This window comes from Hydractinia symbiolongicarpus, chromosome 5, assembly GCF_029227915.1.
Source record: "Hydractinia symbiolongicarpus strain clone_291-10 chromosome 5, HSymV2.1, whole genome shotgun sequence".
Taxonomy (NCBI): Eukaryota; Metazoa; Cnidaria; class Hydrozoa; order Anthoathecata; family Hydractiniidae; genus Hydractinia; species Hydractinia symbiolongicarpus.
Genome location: NC_079879.1, coordinates 17,976,075 through 17,996,863, shown reverse-complemented (window position 1 = coordinate 17,996,863; position 20,789 = coordinate 17,976,075). Strand labels below are relative to the sequence as shown.

General features: G+C 31.5%; 2 protein-coding genes across 2 annotated transcripts in view; both read left to right on the top strand.

Moving 5' to 3' along the window:
- The window catches only part of LOC130645064 (uncharacterized), a 79,165-nt gene that overhangs the window by 39,599 nt on the left and 18,777 nt on the right, over nt 1-20,789 (top strand). The gene's annotated exons all lie outside the window — the stretch shown is intronic.
- Nucleotides 13,015-20,789, top strand: part of LOC130645055 (uncharacterized) — a 33,758-nt gene continuing 25,983 nt past the window's right edge. The window contains exons 1-3 of the mRNA XM_057450913.1: nt 13,015-13,543; nt 15,883-16,023; nt 19,676-19,711. Of these exons, the coding sequence (XP_057306896.1) occupies nt 13,190-13,543; nt 15,883-16,023; nt 19,676-19,711 (531 nt within the window). The 5' untranslated portion in view covers nt 13,015-13,189. The remainder of the gene's footprint in view (nt 13,544-15,882; nt 16,024-19,675; nt 19,712-20,789) is intronic.

Sequence of the window (20,789 nt, the reverse complement as noted above, 5' to 3'; positions counted from 1 at the left end):
TTGTTTAAGGGACTACGAATCGGCTGTTGGTTTTCGGCTTTAGTGACTTACACGAAAGACGAGCTAATGGCGGTGGAAAAGCTTATAATCACTAAGGACAAAAAAAACAACAAATTAAATCATCTTAAACATCATATTGGGCATCCAATTATGATGTTTTAAGTAAATGACAGAAAATTTTCATACATATATTGGATATCCGTGAATTATTCGACATAAATACTTACCTTGCTTTAAACTCAAACTTTCTAATAAAATGAACTTTAAACTGTTTGAACTAGCTAGCTATATCCTTGAATAGAAACATACAAGTTCATTGCACATAAAGACAGTCTAAGCAACAACAATGACCTCAAAATCTTTTTAGAGGTATTAATTACCTTCTTAAAGTAGTAACGAAAAAATCGTCTATGCGTGACAAAAGTTTATTGTTGCCTGCACGAAATAGTCAGAGTGAACTGATAATTAGCCTGTAGCAGAATTTATAGCTAGTAAATGCAGGATAATTATACGTTGCGCACAGTATAATAAGCCGTTAAAGGCCTCTTTGTGCTCTTCACAGCTGACTATGTCTTTCCCATTTTTTCTTGAAATAGGAATGGTGCGTTGTTTAACAGTAAAATTGACAACTTTTTTGCACAGTCGTTTCTTGTTTCTTTTTTTGGTTTTAATTGAAGCACAACATTATGTGGAACCATATATATACGGCTATGGGGAGATCGATAAGGAAGAAAATTTTGGAAATTTAAGTAAAAAAGATATCAATCGTATAATTAGATATATTATTAGCGGCTAATTATACTGTACGCACCGAATATGTAATTATTTTATCGGCTAACTACCCTGTTACTGCCTTATTATCAGTTCTCTTTGAGTGTTTAATTTGCATGAAGAGCTTTCTTGAACTCACCCAAGGTATCACAGAATATTTTTCTAATAATGACTTATAACCCAGTAAACACTAATAATTGGATTAGAAATAATCGTTTTTGATATTTCAGAATTTTTTATACAGAGGTAGCCAAAAATTCGAATTAAATTTGTCTAAAAAAGGATACATTTTACAATGAAAACAGCTTTCGAAAGACCGCATAGAATAAACTTGTAAAGAACATCGTTCCATTTCAACAAATGTTGCATTTGACGTTTACTTTTGAAGTTAAAGGAATAATGTGCTCCATAAAACAGCAAGTGAATAGCAAAGCAAATGCCTGTTTTTACCCGAGATATGAATGCACAATGAAGAAAATATTTTGGTGATTAAAAGTAAGTATCTAGTTTTGGTACCTACGGGAACGTCTCTTAAACGTCTTTAAAACGTCTTTAACACGTCGCAAAAAGACGTCTTTTTTACGTTTCTTAAAGACGTCTTTAGGCGTTACGCTTTTAAACGGGTCAGAGACGTCTTAGAGACGTCTCATCTGGTCTTTAAAAGACGTTCTAAAGACGTGTTTAAGACGTCTCGTGTTTACTGGCAAATTGTTTAGCCGGGCGTTGCGGGAAAATTGCGACTGAGGTTGTGGAGTCATGAACCAAACACAATGAGGTCCATGCAAATAACCATAAGGTTATATATTTTTGTAACATTTTATTTCGATATTTTAGAGAGTTCAAATTTCACGAAACTTTGTTTACTTTTTTATTATTTAGATTGTAGGCGGTCGCTACAGGAAAATAGTGCCCGCTCACGTGATCGATATAAGCCAATAAAGACGTCAGATATAAAGAAGACATTACACTCCCAGGTACTAATTAAAAATCTTACAAAAAGGACCATTATCAAGTCCGACAAATTTATTAATTGTGTGTTTACCCTTTTTGTTTCAACTTGTTGAATTCAATTTGTCAATTTAAAATTTTACAAGTTAGATATGTCTAACTTTTTGGATTTGTGAAACAAAACAATGACCAATCAGTTTACTCAAAATGAAAAATTTCAACTAATCAGACTCTCCAAAAAGAAATACAAAATGAGAATCTGAATCAAAAAAGGATAATAACGATCAAATTTGTTGGATTCAATAACTCGATTTCGACAAAATAAATCTTGTATCATCTACTGGTTTCAAAATTATGTATCGCCTGCTTAATATGTTACTTGTTTAATGTATATAAATTTAATCAGGTTGGCTTTTAGTATCTTATCTATTATTGTTTAGTATATTATCTTTAGTATATTATCTTTAGTATATTATCTTTAGTATATTATCTTTAGTATATTATCTTTAGTATATTATCTTAAGTATATTATCTTTAGTATATTATCTTTAGTATATTATCTTTAGTATATTATCTTTAGTATATTATCTTTAGTATATTATCTTTAGTATATTATCTTTAGTATATTATCTTTAGTATATTATCTTTAGTATATTATCTTTAGTATATTATCTTTAGTATATTATCTTTAGTATATTATCTTTAGTATATTATCTTTAGTATATTATCTTTAGTATATTATCTTTAGTATATTATCTTTAGTATATTATCTTTAGTATATTATCTTTAGTATATTATCTTTAGTATATTATCTTTAGTATATTATCTTTAGTATATTATCTTTAGTATCTTTGTTTATATATATAATGTATATATATAATTTATATATATAATTTATATATATAATTTATATATATAATTTATATATATAATTTATATATATAATTTGTATATATAATTTGTATATATAATTTATATATATAATTTATATATATGTATATTATTTTTATGTTTTGTTTTCAAAAAAACTTGGGTTAAAAAAGGAAACGTTCTTTTCCATGTAACAATGGGTTCATACGATGGAGCGGAGATCTATGAGTTAGTTGGACTATATATATTAAAAAAGATCAGCAATATTATCGATATCAAACATGTCGGTCTATACAGGAACCAACAAACCCTACAGGAAACCCAACAACGATCTGTTATATATTAACATTAATTCGAACCACCCGAATACTGTACTGAAAGCCATTCTGAAGATGGTCAATGAAAGATTAATTGCGACATCCTGTAACAAAAAAGCATTTGATGACGCAAAGCCTTTATACGAAGCTTCACTCTACGGCAGCGGATTTGAAAGCACAATAACATACGCGAATAAACCCAAACAACGCCCTAATCGCCAAAGGAAGATAATTTGGTTCAACCCGCCGTTCAGTAAAAATGTTAAAACAGACATTGGACGATCATTTCTCAAGATTGTTAGAAAAAACTTCAGTAAAGATCACAAATATTATAAAATTTTCAATAAAAACACCCTCAAGTTGAGCTATTCAAGTAGCACAAACATCCGAAACATCATAAAGGGACATAATAAAAAAGTTCTCACTTCCGAAGAAAGGCGAAAACAACGACCTTGCAATTGCCGGGATAAGTCCCAGTGTCCACTGAATGGTGACTGTTTAGCTGCATGCATCATCTACAAAGCGGAAGTCAAATACGTAGACAAAAAGGAATTTTACTACGGCTTATGCGAAGGCGAATTTAAAGAAAGATTTAACAACCACAAAAAGTCCTTTCGACACGAGAAATACAGAAACGAAACCGAATTGTCGAAATTAATTTGGAGATTAAAAGACGACGGAACAGACTTTGAAATCTCATGGAGTATTGAAAAACGTGCAATAGGACAGGAGCGCGTATAGGACAGGAGCGCGCACTTGTGACTTGTGCCTAACAGAAAAAATAGCAATTATACGAGCTGAACCGAGGGGACTGTTAAATAAAAGAACAGAACTTATCAACAAATGTCGCCATCGTAACAAATTTACTTTGAAATGGTTGAAATGAACTGTAACGAACAATGTATTTATTTGTATTTATTTGTTTAATTACGTTTTATCACGTAATTAAAAGGTTTATACTTTAGTTAGTACCAACTTGTATAATTTGTATCATTTGCCTGAAAATTGCTAAGAAGCATGAAACTTTAAGTAGCAAAATTAATGTAGTTTTTTCTTGAAAACAAAACATAAAAATAATATAACTGCTCTGTTACACATTGAGCACTCTGTTGTAATTGTGTTAAAATTACTTCGTGTTTACATATATATATATATATATATATATATATATATATATATATATATATATATGTAATATACCTTGTGCATCACATGGCATTGATTTGTATCTTTTTAATAAATTCCTTCTTTAAATCAAAGAGGCAAAGAGAGATTAAAGAGACAATAATTAAACAACCCGGTGATATATGTGCTATTAATGCTGCGCTAGGACCCACAGTTGCAAGAGACATTCGCTTTGCCTTGTATATTTCAAAAGTGACATTTCCTTACCCCTCTTAACATGAATAAAAAATAAATGGTATAAAAAGAACTGACCTGGCTACATGTAATGTCTCTCCTGATGAAATATCCAAAGCTTTTCACCTGATGCCTCCCTGTGCCATATAATCCAATATAGATAGAAGGCTTGAAAATGTTGCTTTGAGTAGGTAGGTACTTGTAGGTATCTAAGAATGTCTTTAAATCTGAAGAGTCGTTGTCTTGCAAACCAAACTGACAACAATGAATGATAGGGAGAACTAGTTGACTTTAGCTGCTTCTATTTATTGATTATATCACTTAACGGAGGCGAGGCAATCTGGGAGCCTGGTTCTACAACAGTCCTGGGCAGCACCTTAAGAGTCTGGGGTAAGGAGAACACTAGTGTCCATGCCCTGTGATCACCCCTCACACTGATGTACCATCTTAAATTTTGGATAAAGATTGGCTTCTACCTTTATTTAGTAGATTAAAGCACTAATCCTGTAGTAGGAATAGTAATAGAGTAAATATGGTATGCTAGGTCACTGTTGAAAATAACATTTTAGGAAAGCTTATACGCAGGTTTATGAACTTTCAAAACAAACTTAAAATATTTATGAAACTGCCAAAATTTGTCTTTGCAATATGTTTTATTTTTAGTATGAGCATTTTTTTCAGCCATGATCAGCACTTCTAATAAATTACGGAGTAAGCTTCAAACATTAAATTGTGAAAAATGAAGCAGCAGTAAAACTAATATATTTATATATATTTATCTAATTAAATATATATGTATATTTATCTAATTCATAGTCTATTAGGCTGAAATACACGATCCGTTTATCTAATTCATAGTCTATTAAGGCTTAAATACACGATCCGTTCAAACGGAAGGTCAAAACCTGGCGGATAACCAGTAGGGGAAACTTCATGAAAGGTTTCTTGTCTACACGTAATCCTTTTAAACGTACAACATGCTTCAAAACTCTTTCGAATCGTGGCAAGCAAAATAAAAACACGTGTCGCTAGGGTTGGTGCCTCCGAGATAATCATAGCGAATGTTTTAAAAAAAAGGAGATGGGTGAAACCTTGGCTGATACGAAGGAAAAATCTGGGTATAACATCAAAATACTACTCGAATTTCGCACAAAAGGCGAGTTTAAATAAGTTTTTGAGAATAAGTCCAACTGGCGAAGCAAAAAGAATTAAATTTGCGCAGGATATAATCCTCCGTAAATTCATTTTTTTTATTTCGCCATTTTCTCTTGTTTTTATATTGATTGTTTTTTATTGTAGCTATCTTGTTTTTAATTGTATTTTGCATAGTATTCCGAAAGTGATACATGACGTTAATAGTTTAAAACAATGGATTTACAAAATTTCAATAGAGAAAGATTATCGGTTTAATAAAAAAAGATGAACACATGTATCTTTTTTGAGAAGACTGTAACGAATCGTGTATTTCAGCCTTTAAATGACGGATCGGATAGGGAAATTTGGCAGGAAAAAAAGTTTCATTTGAATTCGTATATTTTTAAAATACACGATGCGTTTTGACCTACACATTCGTCATCTTTACACCTTCCGTTTAAACGGACCGTGTGTTTCAGCCTTTAGTTTCTTCTGTTTAAACGGACCGTGTGTTTTAGCCTTTAGTTTGTCATTCTAGTCTTATTTTGGTTATTTAAAAGTATTTACTTCGCATAATTTTTCTGGGAAGCAACTTAGGGTTTTCTTTATCAATTTTAATGGATTTGTATCATGAAAATTTTAGAACTTTTCAGGTCGATTTCGAGTTTTTAGCTACATTTTTTAGCAGTGTGTGTAAATCTGCATATTTTTGTCATTTATTCAAATGTAATTAAAATTGTAGTATAAATAAATTACGTTATATTTCGCCCATATTTAATAGTTTTTCAGGCCAAGTTACTTAAACCCCTGTAGTTTTTTTAAAAAAGAACAGTTTTAAAACAACATGAACCTCATAATATGTCAAATAATAAGAACAGCACCAGGCTCAATCTTTGTTTTTAAAACTAAAAAATAATCCGAGTTAAAATTTTGTAGCTAATCGTTTCTTCTTTCGTATACAACAAGTATGAAATGATATTCGCATTGGAGCGATCGCTACGCTGTTTACAATTGTTGGAAGTCCATAAATAAAGGCTTAAAAAATTTCGGAAAATAAGAACAGCAGGTTAGATTATATTGGTTTGGTAAAAAAGGAGTGTGCGATGCTATTGGCGGAAATCTTCAAGAAAACCTTCGACTAACTTGTTTTGAATGATACCTTATCAGCCCTTTTTATGCCGACCCTAAGTAGCGTTAATTTTTGCTAGGTGGCGTTAAAAGGGCCGCGCAGAAAGAGCCAAAAATATGGATTATTTTGCAAAAACCGGCGTTACAGGTTTTCCATCTTAAAGAGGACCACGTCTATGGAATAACTTTTTGGACGGAGGTTTAAAAAATTTAACATCACTATGTGTTTTTAAGCAGTGTGTGAAAAAGTTTATTGCGAAATTTGAGAACTAAGTTACTTTCTTTTAAACAACAAGAAATAATAACTCTCTACTCTAACGAAACTTATGATGAGGCTTGGTGATAAGGCAAAATTGCTTTCGCAAGTTCCAGTCAGTCTTTTAAACTTTTTCGTATGGTTTAAGATCTTCAATATACTAGCTGATGTATGTATATATGTTTTATTTACTTCAAAACAATACGAACTTGTATGTAAAAACGAACTTGTAACTCTCTTTGACGAAAAAATACACACTACTACTACTATGGAGTTATATATGGGACAATATTCGTGTATGGTTTTCGTCGCGTCGTAAATGCTTTTTGTCGTGCCGTATCTTTCTTCGTGGTGTGGTTTTTGTCGCGTCGTATATTTCTTTGTGGGGTGGTTTAACGTTTCGTCGAGTCGTATTTGTGTTCATCGTGGCGTATTTCACTTTGCGGCGTATTTAACTTCATAGCGTATTTTACTTAGCGGCGTATTTCACTTCGTGGTGTATTTCACTTCGCGGCGTATTTCACTTCGTAGCGAAAATTTTCATGCTTTTTTAACACGAAATTACTAAATTCGTGTAGCGCTTACAAAAAATCCAAATCACATGAATAAAGTGCAGTAAAATAAACAAAACCTTTAGTTTAGTGCTAAAAATTATATTCTACTTTTAAGTTAGTTTTACATTTGTGATTATGAAAAAATATTATGTGTTGTGTAAGAGTTTTTTGTAATAATTTATGTTTATGTAGTTAGTTTACTTGATTTTTGATATTTTCATCAGAATCCATTTAAAGTACAAAATAGATAATAGATTATACAGTGTAACATGCTTAAAATGTATAGCTAGCTAGCTAAATCTATAGCTAAGAATGTATCGTTTATTAAAAGAAAATTACAAAAATAATAGCTAGCTTTACCCAGTAGAAAGACCAAAGCCACTAGAAAGAAAGTGAAATATATTGTGTAAAAGCTTCACGAAATTAGTAATTCCGTGTAAAAAAAGCATAACTATTTCGCCTCAAAGTGAAATACCCCACGAAGTGACATGACACGATGAAACATGAGATCACACCAACATGAGTAATACGCCACGACGAAAACCATTACGCTGCGAAGAAGAAAACCACACGACGAAGAAAGATACGACACGACGAAAACTATTACGAGTCAAAGATAACCACGCCACGAAGAAAGATACGACACGACAAAAAGCATTACGACGCGACGAAAACCATTCACGAATATTGTCCCACATATAACTCCATACTACTACTACCTTATAAACATTATTTATATGCGCAATTACAGTATCTTCCAACTTTCACACCTTGGAAGAAAGAAAGATTTATCTGTTCAAATAGCGCTACAATAGTTAGGAAAAAATAGATGAGATTTAATTTTTTCATCTTTTACTTCATCGAGTTTTTTCGCATCAAACGCCCCAGCAACGACTATAATTTTAAGCATAATGATTCCCTTCCTTCTTTGACGATTTTTTACATTTTGTTCTTTTTTCTACATTTTTTATCACAGCTTATATTGTGTAAATTTTTATCAGAAAAAAACGTTGTTAACTACCGGTATTTCTTTTGGTCTGTTTTTTACACATTTGCAAAATCGAGTCCCGAGTCCCGAATCCCGGCTCCGGAATACCGGGTCCCGGGTCCCGACCAGGAGTCCCGGGTCCCGAGTCCCACTTTTCCGATATGCCACATAGCAGTGCTGCGCTGAAAATAAGAAAGGTCGGCTACCGGTATGTCAGAGAGCACACCCGACACGGTATGTCGTACGAAAAAATGGTCATTTTCGGATGTTAGATATTAGAAATGTCAGATAACTGTACCAAATATTTACATAGCTACCTATCACATACCTGTTCAGGTTACTTTTTACATTGTTTTCTTGACGGGATTTAAATAATCTGTTTACCCAGCTAGCTTGCCACTGGCTGGACTTAACCCATTTCCGTTCAACTAACTGAGTAAATGTAGCTAGCTATACCTGATGTTAATCTTGTCAATTATGACTTTTTATCTGTTTTATCTGTATGACAGGAAATAACTACAGGATTCTTTCACATTCTCTGCTAGCTAGAACTATACATTTCCGTCAGGGATAAAATGCTAGTCAAAGGTCTTTATAGAAAACCAGGACCCGATTTTAATTTAACACTTAATCAACTGGCATGCCTAGTCCATCAAAAATTTTAAGCTGCTATTCATCTAAAATTAAATTAAAAGCAGCCAAAAATCCAATATATGATAATGTAAGTGGCATGAACAAGTGGCATACACCTTTGTACTGTATATATCATTGTTTGGATGAGTAACACGATCTGGAATAACGATCGCAACTTGGTGGTTTTCCAAAAAATACACAACATCAACTTTAAAGTTGGAAAAAATCTGCTTTGTTACCACATTTCCAACTGCTCTTTTATATTTTATGCAAAATGGTAACTTCACCTTAGGTATCTTCTCTTGAAATAACCAAGAAAGTATAATCTGGTCTTCTTTAACCTAAAGTCATTTATTTGTGTGTCAATGAAATGACTTGGACAACCTGCTTTAATATACTTTGATTTAATTTTCTTAACTTCAATGTCAAAGTAACTTCCAATTGTAAAAGATTTGTTTAGATAGCCTTTAATAACGCTTTTTTATATTGCAATGGTACTTTTGATGACCAATGAAACGGTAACTTTGTTTCTTGATTAATGACACTAAACGACGAAGAACCATTTTTCAGTCGAATAATTTTTGTATCATGAAAGCGCTTAGGATTAATTTCAACAGTTAGTTTAGTATTTGGGTGAAAATTAATCAGAGCACGAAACAATCTGTCATGGACATCTTTTTCTGTCTTGTATAAGTATCGTCTACATAACGTTTGTAGAAAGAAGGAGCTAAAGGCTTAACTATAACTATCTTAGAGAGATTATATGCTTCAATAATTATGCTATTTTAATTATGTATTTAAAGTGGATAATTTTAATGTTACTTTGTAACAAAAAGCTTGTTAAGAATAAAATATTTTTTAATATTTACGTGTTTAAGATAAGTCAAAGTATGCATGTATGCTATAATAAGCAATACATAAAATGATTTCCTGATTTTTTAATGAAACAATGAAAATCATCAGCATGGTGGAAATAAAAACTATAGTTTAATCACAAAGTATGACATGCTTACAAGCCATTCTGTTTAATTTTGAAAAATTACTTTTTACTATGGGATAAAGATCGAATATTTGTTCCCACATAATCATCTGGGGCATTAATTTTTAGTACTCAATAGTGTGAGGAAACACATACAGCATAAAAAGATTTTCAAAAAAAACTGTTTAGCTAACATTGGATACCATAGTGACAAATTATTTATGCAGAAGTATATGATTTCTGTTAGAAACTTTAAAGCTCTTTTTCAGAGTGTTATTTTTTTAAGAAAATACCTTCTACGTTTTAAACCTCTTTCACAAAACTATGAAAGCTCTGGGGTGAAGAGCACGCTTAGTGTGGAGATAAATGCTTGATCTAAATGCAGAACGCAAGTTATGTTGTGCGGGTTATATGATAAGTTTCATTTTTCAGTCATTTATTGTGAAATTTAAAGTTGATACATTGACTGGTGCAAGGAAGTCAATGTTTCTTTTTCAACAGAATCTTTTGTGTGTTGTTTTTCATTTATTTGTAGTAGTAACAACTTTATAAAATTGCGCAAAATAAAACAAATCAGACATTGAGCAACTCGGATAGTATATGTGGTGGTCTGAGAAGAAAGTATGGTGCACAAAAGATTAATAAAACTGCATGCAAGATTCTATACGCACTAACCTTACTTCACCTACATGATTTAATTTTTTTCACACAGTGAAATTGCTTTATATTTCTATTGCATGCCAGTAACCCTTTTACAAGCTCTCTCTAAAACACAATTCTGGAGATCAGTTTTTCTTTTGTGTTGCATGTAATTCTAATCTATTTATATCTTCGCAATCACATTCAGCACATTGAAATGATTTGTTTCTGATAATAGAGCAGTATAGCAGGTATCATTTTCAGGTGTTATTGACATGTCTTTCACAACCTAGTGTCGAGGACTTCATTATTAATTTCTGTTAAAAATATTAAAAAATGTAAAATTAAATGTTTAGATGGTAATTTTCTTTTTTTATCTTCACTTCCCTCAAGCAACAGGTGACCATTAGAAATATGAAAAATAAATTAAAAATACAATTAATAAGACACATGCAACTATCTCCTCCCCATTTCTGAAATTTATTTTATCATGCACATTGTGATTGCTGACATATAAATGGATAACAAAATTATATAAACATTAGAAAAGAATGTTCCGTACATCGCTGTTACAGACAATCTGTGATAATTATGTTGTTTATTATTATTTCGACAATCAGATAAAAGGAAGTTAACTGAGAGAGTTGCTAGTTAAGGCACTCGGTTCTCATTTTTAGGGTTCACAAGTTTAAACGTCCCCCACTTGTCTCCAGAATGAAAAAAAATAATGACACAGAACTAAAAAACAAACGGAAAAAGAAACATGTTTGGGTAAGTAATTTGGGTAAGTAAAATTATGCTGAATAACACAATGCTGGTTATACGAAGGTGCGGGTAAGTAAAACTCACTGATTGAAATTTTATGTGGGTTATAAGAAGGTGCTGGCTATCTGATAGCATCAGGTTTGTAACTCCCTAAAAAAGTTGAGCTGCGAGTTATACGATGTGCAGGTTATATACCAGAAAATACGGTTGGTAAAAAATTGTGAAAAAATCTTTAATACTAAATATATCTTCAAAAGTAAAAAATGATATGAAAAAATTTAAAAATCGCTTTTAGACTAATGTTTTATGATTCCAAAAATGCAAAGAGCGATGTACTGTTTTGGTACTTCTGTGTGTTAAATAATTGCTTGTGGTTAGCTTATCTTTTTTAAACGTTGTTTCACAAAGTCCCATGTATTTTGCTGTGTGGTTACTGTTTGTTAATAAAGTGGCTTCATAAATAATATTTTTTGACAAACATTTTTTTCTCTACTGCAATGTATAGAGAACTGTAACTTGGAAGGAAGACTACGAAACTACAGCTCCTTGCTTTACTCAGATTCATAAATATATACAAACTCTACAATAGCATTCCACCTTTTCCTGGCCTAAAAGCTATTTTTTTCAAAATATTGAAATCAACTATTTCAACTTTTCACACTCAGCAGCTCAGAGTTAACTTGATTAGCAGCTTTTATGTCTTTCTCTAACAGGGGTTACCAATGTAGTTCTTGGTTGTATCTGTGACACTTCTCGTTTTCAACATAATACAACATGTTATGTTGTGCATGTGTGTTAATCTCAGCATGTGTCCAGACGATTTCCACCTCAATCTTTTGATTTCTTTGCTCAATAGAGTCACATTGCTCATTGTGTGCTTTTAAGAATATTAGTGCATGAATTTAATTTTAGATATTCACCTTATTAAATAAATATATATTAAACTTAAAATCTACCTTCACAGGTAGTTTCTAAAAGTTTAATATATAAAGCCACAAACACATGTAAACTGAGTTTAATTGGTATTAGCAACAACAACTAAAAGTTACTATCACCCAGGGTAATCTTTGATATTAGCGCAGTGTTTGGGGTTCACTTCTTATTGCTCTATAAACATTCCACCTCTTGAAATAGTTGTAGCTTTGTGTGTTATGCTAAGCATTGGAAGTACTGCTAGTGTAGATTTTTAGGATAATGGTCAATTTATTTCAAAATTTGTGTGAGCAATTTAATGCTCCAACAACAACATTTGCATGATTTGCGATTTATGGCAAGGCCTGCTATGTACAACCCTGGAAAAATATTTGTGAAAAATGTGATAAAACAGCCAATTAGGCATAAAATTAGGTATAAAAAATAAGGAAAGACCTTATTTTTTATGTCATAACTCCTTTTACTGTCCCCCTTTCCCCAAAGTCAATGTTGTTTACCTCTAAGGTTCCTGGAGTACATCTGCAAGGGTCAGCTAGGAAAATACTATCTTCAACATTGACTTTGGGGGAAAGGCCGAGCTCAAAATGAAATTCCCAATATATTTTTTCCAGGGTTGTAGATCATGGTTCCCGCATAATACACAATCACAACGTTAGATGTCACAAAGCCAGTACTGTAAGGCATATTGTGTATCTCTGTGTGATTATTTTTAAAAAATTGTTTCACTATATATATATTATCTTGTTGAAACATCAGATTTATTATAGCTAATAGTATAGTGTTATAATCTTGGAAAGATAATAAAGCTGTTACTACTTGCTGTTACATCTATGAAATTAAAAAAATGCTTTTTGAATGGTGGTGTCCTGGAATAACATAACCTTCGTCAAACTGTATTTTTGTTGATGTGACAGGATGGATCGATCAACATCAACCTCTTTCCAACCAGTGGAAGATTGGCTTCGTAATTTAGGTTTACTACATTTTGCTCAGAGTTTTTATGACAATGGATATGAAGATATAGAAACCTGTAAGCAAATAGGTGAAGAAGATTTAAATGTGATTGGAATACGAAGTGATAGAGATCGAAATGATATCTTGTCTGCTGTTAAACGCATGCAACAGAACTTATATTTTGAGCTGGAACCTGAACCAACAGAGAAGGAAGTAGAACGACAAAAGTTTGGAACAATTTTATTAAAGTCGAAATTAAAAGATTGTTTGCATAAACAAAACGTGCAACTAATAGAGCCACCATATTACAACCCTGTAAGTAGCTGTTAATGTTAGTTTTATTTTCCATTAAGCTGGACTTAAAAATATTGGTGATTGCCTTCGCCTGACCGGGTGAAGAAAATAGAGCTGAATAGAAAAAAAAATTTTTACCTCAGTTTCCGAAAAAAAATATTTTGCATTAACCTTCTTAGAGAGAAAAAGTGCATAAATGCAAAGTAAAAACAACATGGTTACGCCATAATGTCAGGCTTGATATCTGACTCTATTTTAGGCAAGTCTTTTTAGACTAAAAGACTCACTTATAAATAAGTTGCGCGGGTAAAATTTTTATTGTTATTGTTTTACTTATTCTTAAAACAAATGACCAAAGTTTGCTTCATTCAGTTGTGGTTCAGGTGAACAAACCTTAATAGTTATTCAGGCCTACGAAGAAAAAAATAGTGCCCACAGGACAGCGACCACATACATACCTAGTCTTACTTTAAATTTTTCCCCTCAATTAGATTTCTACCCTCTCTATAACACAATCCTAGAGAACATTCTTTCTTTTGTGTTAAATGCTATTTTAATTTAGCTGTATCTTTGCAATGCATTAAAATGATTTGTTTCTGGTAATAGAGCAGGAAGGCAGGTATCATTTGTAGGTGTTATTGACATGTGTTTCACAACTTAGTGCCCAGGACATAATTATTAATTGCTGTTGAAAATATTGAAATTATGTTAAAATTAAATTTGAATGATATTCTTCTCTGTTTTTTCTTTTTTTTTTTTGCTACTTTCAAGCAACAGGTGGCCAATATAAAAAATTAAACTAAAACTTTTGCTTATGTTTTTTTTCTTTTTACGATATTATAGAATCAGTAGTTGTTAACCCGTGGAAAAATCCACGGGGTTGCCCGTCCTTTATATACCGCATTTCGTGTTTCTGTAACAGGACGCGCCTTTCGGGGACAGACAGAAAGACAGACGGAATACAGCTATTATTAAAGAGACTATCAAGATCTCTTTAAATTAAAATAATCAGCAAATTTATATCAATATGCATTTTGTAACTATGGGACCATAACTTATCTCAGCACGAGTCCGACTCGAGAACTGGCATTTGAAGCACATCATGTGCATACAGATTAGCTATAATATAATTAGCTATATATATCTTAGATAAGTATTTCAATATATTTCTAGACATTTTTACTTCTCTTTTTCTGTCTAAAAAGATTTTTAAAACTATTTAAATTGAGAACATTCGTCCGAAAGCTGTATCAAAGTACAACTTCTCCCATGTCCTGATTATATTTAACTTGCATAGGTGCTCACTATTTTCACAGTATTCCCTGTGACGAAGGTCGGACTGATTTGTGGTATAATTCTAAATGGTCTTCTTTCTTTGGTTCAAGTCTCAGTGTAATGCACCAGCTGAGCATAAGGGTGTCAGTTAGATAGGAAGGGTCAGACTATAATGTTATATAGGTTTTTAGTACATTTCCTTAAAATATTAAAAAAAATGTGTATTATGGATAGATATTCTTTGAAAATAAAAGGAAAAGAAATTCTAAATGACGAGGTCAGTTTTGAAACCCTCACCCGGACGATGGCAGACAAATATTTTTAGGTCCAGCCTTAAAATCGCCTTGTTTATTTTTCTGAGATATATGAAGAAACAGCCTTGAAAAGGAGTATTTAACTTATTGTATGGATTTTTAATGTGGTCTTTCTGTTGGGGTGTGACCATTACGTTTGTCTTGATGTGCAATGGCCTGACGCAGTATGTTTATGCATAATGATGTATCGATGGTGTTAAATCATGAAGCTGAAAAGACCTGAGATTTAATACGTGTATAGTCACATTTTTATCAATGAAAATATATAATAATATGGCTGGTTTTAGTGCCATTTGACTGTTGACATTATACTTTTTCCTTGCCATTCTTATTTAATTTTTTTAATTTTAGTATTGTCTATATGAATCTGTATTTTTTGGCTAAGCGCAGTTTTATTCTAGGTCACCCACAAAGTAAATAACTTGCTGATGGGTAAACCTGATAATTTTTGTGCAGTTAAACAATTATCTTATTGAAAAGTAATTGGCTTGGATTTAACTTGGAACATTGCAAAAATGAAATTTTTGGGTTGGATTTAATTTGGTGTAGCTATATTTTTAAATGTGGCACAAATTTACTTTGGTACAGCAAAAAAAATATTATTACCAAATCATGTAAATTAAAAACATAATAACACAAAACTGATACAAAAACTGCAGGATATTTTGTTTGAGTTTGGCAGAAATTTCATTTGGCGAGTTTTGAAACTTTCTCTGTCCCAAAATTTATCTGAATAAGGTATTTTTTAAATAAAATATAATCATTTCTTAGGATGGATCATTGGGAGATCTCTATCCACTAGCTATTCGCTTCGCTGAGGAACTTGGAACCTTTTTTAATGATGTTCATGAGGCTTTAGACCAGTTGAGAAAAAGACAGCTTCCTGTACAGGCATATGACGATATAACCAAAGTAAGTATACTTTTTGTAAGAGTCTGTTAAAGTGTCTTTAAACACCTTGATAAGCACAGTACAGGCATATATGTACCAATTCCGTCTGTCTGTGCATAATCACAAAACCGGAGTCTGAAAGCAGTCCCTGAATTTGTTCGTCATGTACCAGTGGATTTTTCAAAAACATTTTGATAACAGTATTTTTTTGATTTTAGTTTTTCTTTCAAAAGTACGATATCCTTTTTTAGAAATTTAACATTTTCATTATCAGCCTTCGATGCATTAGATATTTCATTGTTCATTTCTATTCTAGCATGATCAGTCAGCGTTTCCCTTGACTATTGATACAAATTACTTTTCAGTTTTTTTTCAAATCAGTATAGTAGATCTATTTATATATTAGATTTCCACGTTCATTGATAGCATTTTTTTAACTATATTATCTATTTCTTTCTCAATTCCATAAATATTTTTGTTTCTGCCAATATCTTTGAAGAATAAGCTGTGTCTGCGTGTCTACCATGTTAAAACACGGAAGAGACTATAACCAGCTAACTAGATCGCTAGCCATGCATTTTACCAGGCAGTCACTGGTTTCTATGCTAGCTACTCTCTCCTAATAATAAAATACAAAGTGGTATAATGCTGGATATATATTTTAAATAGTTAAAGTAGTATTAATTTTTAAAATTAAATTTTTTTTCAAGTAATTATATGTACATATAATATGAAATTTTGCTATTACATAACAAAGGTATTATCATTGAAAATAGTCCACAATAAAGCATTGTAACTATTAAAAGATTTACGCAAAAATTCATGTGACAAACAAGCTTCAACAACATCATTAAAAACAGTATAAAACCACTTGTGGTTAAAAGGAAAGTTATGTCAAACAAAATTTAGATGTATGCTTATAAAAAATAATAAAATTTACTTCATTAAAATCTGAGTTTCAGAAAATATCTCTAATGTTGACACAAACTCCTTGAAAATGCTTAAAAATGTGTCAGAAAAAACCTGGTCCTGATATACAGTCTATTCTCTGATTTTAATGAACTAAAGTTTATTTGTCTTTATAAAGACTTGAAATAAAAGTTAAAAAAATAATATTTGTGACCAAACTTCCCCTTAAACCACAAGTGGTTTTAACCTGTTTTTAATGATGCTGTTGAAACTTGTTTATCAAATGAATTTTTGCTACATCAGCAGCAATTAAGTCACAAAATTCTAAGTGCTAACACGAATTACAAAGGCTGACATTTTTAGTAAGTTAAGCCAATCAAAATAAAGATAGCACCACTGCAACAACATGCTTTTAATTTAAACTTATACTTTATTATAAGTAGTTAAAATGCTACATCAATGGAAAGAGAAAGAAAGATTAGAGCAAAATTCAGTTAGATAGCTATACCTTTCTAAACTTTAGCAAAAAGTTTGTTGATCCAATGAGACAAAATTAACCTATCCTTAGCTAAGGTTTACTTTCTTCCAACAATTAATTTTGTAATAACAGGATTTAGATGTGTTTTTATTTAAACTGACAATTAATTTTCCAAATTTTATGAAAACTTATTCTGAAAAATAAAATTTCTGAGTAATTGTTTTTGCTGGAGAGGGTATATTGATGGGTCGTTTTCTGTGTTTTTATTTGAACCAGAGTTGCTATGAATTTTTGGAAAAAGGTTGCTTAACATATCAAGCGCGCAATGTGCGTGGACTCCCTCAATACGCGATGTATATACCGCGTTTATAATAATAAGAAACAATTAAAATAAATTGTTGCGATCTATCGAGAATCTAGTATCGTGACAAAATCCGTCTCGATGTGTCGCGATGGTAGGTGATAATGAGAATAAAGAGAAAGTTTTTTTAATGAGAATAGAGAGAAAGTTTTTTTTATTTCAAACACATCTCTGCTTTATCTTTTTTTTATTTTAAATAGGAGTATATTATAAGAAAATTTTTAACTTTCGTATTTATTAAAGTAATTCTAGCGTATTACTTTTTCAACGTATTTTTTTTCTAACGCTACTTTTCGTTCTTAAACTTTGAAAATGCCATCTCTAACGAAGCTTTTTTTGTCGCCGCTTTTTGTTCTTAAACTTTTAAAATGCGATCTAAAAAAACATTTCTATCGCCGTTCTTCGTTCTTAAACTTTTAAAACGCGATCAAAACAGCATTTCTATCGCCGCTTTTTGTTCTTAAACTTTAAAATTCGATCTAAAAAAACATTTCTATCGCAGTTCTTAGTTCTTAAATTTTTAACATGTGATCTAAAAAAGAAAGATTAATGCTAGCTGTATACCCTAGATTGTTATGCATAAGTTAAAAAAATATAACACAAAGGAAGTATAATTATATTTAAACATCTGAGATCATTGTTGAATAACTCTTATTTTTAAAATAGTTCTATTATGAAAAAGTGTTAATGGCCTCGATAGCTTCGAGAATGACATCGAGATGGATGCATCGCGAAGCCCTCTCAATACAATTTGAAAGTTATAAAACGTCTATCGCGGATCAAGAATGCTGCCGCGATATGCGAAGCGCGATGTTAAACAACCTTTTTCCAGTACTGTAGCTAGTTTCTGCACTGTAAGGAGGTATTTTCAGTCATTCCCTAAAACAGTAAATGACAGTTAACTTGAGCCATTCTAACTGTGATAAGTTCTTAACTTTTTTAACTTTTTTTTGGACAAAGCGTTTTATTAGCTGTTTGTTATTTGTTTTTCTTCTGCATTTTTCGTTGGATAGTAATATGAAATAGAAATGTTGATGATGTATTGATTTTAGTTTTCAGCCCATTTAAGTTTTTCAAATTATTTCTTTCCTCTAATTGCTAACACATCCCCCACAAGGATGAATAACCTTAGCTATAACTAGCAATAATTTTCATTAGTACCTGGCAGTGTGATTTTTTCTTTATATCTGACGTTTTTATTGGCTTATATCGATCACATGAGTTGGTGCTATTTTTGTGTAGCAACGTACATTTAAAAAAGAAAACAAACTTTCATGAAATTTGAACGCTGTCAAACCCAAATAAGATCCAAGTTTTAAAGTTTGATTTAAGCTTTTAGGACTTAGATCTACTTTGGCTTACGCGTTAAAACAGCAACCTCTGTTGACGTCACAACCTCAGTCATTATTTTCCCGTAGCGCCCAGCGCGATTTATAAGCCATTAATAGTAGTTTACATTTATTGATATATCTCAATTGTTAGCAAGAAAGCGTGAAAACACATAAAGTGCAAATTAGCACTGTGATTTTTTAATCAAAATTTCCTGAAATTGTAATAATTTTTTTTTCTTCAATTTCCCAATAAAATCTTCCAACTATTCTGATCCCTACGTTCTGCAGAAAGTGTTTTTTGTTTAGTAGGTAGTAGGAGGAAGGTTCTAACTTTTTTGAACTATTTTGACGGCGCTTTACTTTTTTTATTTTACCTGTATCAATCTTATCTTTGTGGAAGATTAATTATAAATTTTAGTATTGTTATTACTATTAAGACAGAACTAACATGCTATGACTGTGCAATGTTTAATTAAGGATCCCTGAAACTGGCATGAGCAAAAAAGTCATGGCTGCAACCCTCAGTTTTGTTATTACCTTTGATACTAAAATTTGTAAATATCTCTTTGTATTCAAGTATTAATTGTTTTTCAGTTACCAAATGCTGATGCATCTGGACAAAATAACAGTGTAAGTACCAAACTTATTATTTAACATATCTACTGTGATAAAATTTCTTGTCTAAACTTATCTACTACATTATCCACTGAACTTTATTCAAAGAAAGGGATTTATATGTAGTTTTACATCAAAAGATTTTCATGAAAAATTGCCAATGATTATCCACTTCTTGTTAAAAGTTTATGTGACTCCAAACATTGCTTTTTAAATATTTATTTTTGTACACTTAGACGGCCATTATGACCTTTTTTGTTAAAACTTGAAGACTAGCTCCAGTCTTTTTTGTGGCACATGACCCAATTACATATTATTTCAGAAATTAAAGCCTTTTGTTCACTCTAATTGATGACTTTCATTGGGGATGAAGTCTTTTGCCCAGTGATAAAAATTAGCTAAAATTCTGATTCAAAAAACAAAAAACAGTTGGAAGCATTTTAAAGAACATATCTTCAACGCATCCCACTAAACAGTAAGAGACATTATTGCCTTAATAAAGTTTCTTTTTCTGTAATATTTTTCAATTGTCATAAAATTTTGGTAACCAGTTGTGTATTTAAAGTATGTTGAACCCATGTCCAGATTTATATCCTTTTAACTGCATGATTTGAAACCATGACATAAGTCGGCCTGACCTACATCGTCAAAGAGCGTATTTTAAAAGAAGAACTTTCGCGGGAAGACACTTTCACGAAAAATACTTTCCTTCTGCATGCCTAAGTTGCCCAACCACAAAAGTTTATATCTGCAAAAGAATACGATACACTGTAAACTTTTAGTAAAAACATAACTTTATATCAAACTTTGAGTTTTATTCAATCACAAACCACAAACATTTACTCCTGTGAGGATATAATAATTATATAACATGTTTAATAAGTATTATAATAAGTCAAGTATAAGTCTATAATAACTAGCTAGTGTTCTATATTAAGTCAAACGTAAAGATGTTGGACTTGCTTCAGATAGTAAGATATTTCGCATAGTGCATCTTTGACATAGTGAATATTAGCTGTATACCTGATGTTTTTCTAAAATTTATCTATCAAAAGTGAAAAGCATTTAGAGTGTAACTGACCAGCCTGAACTG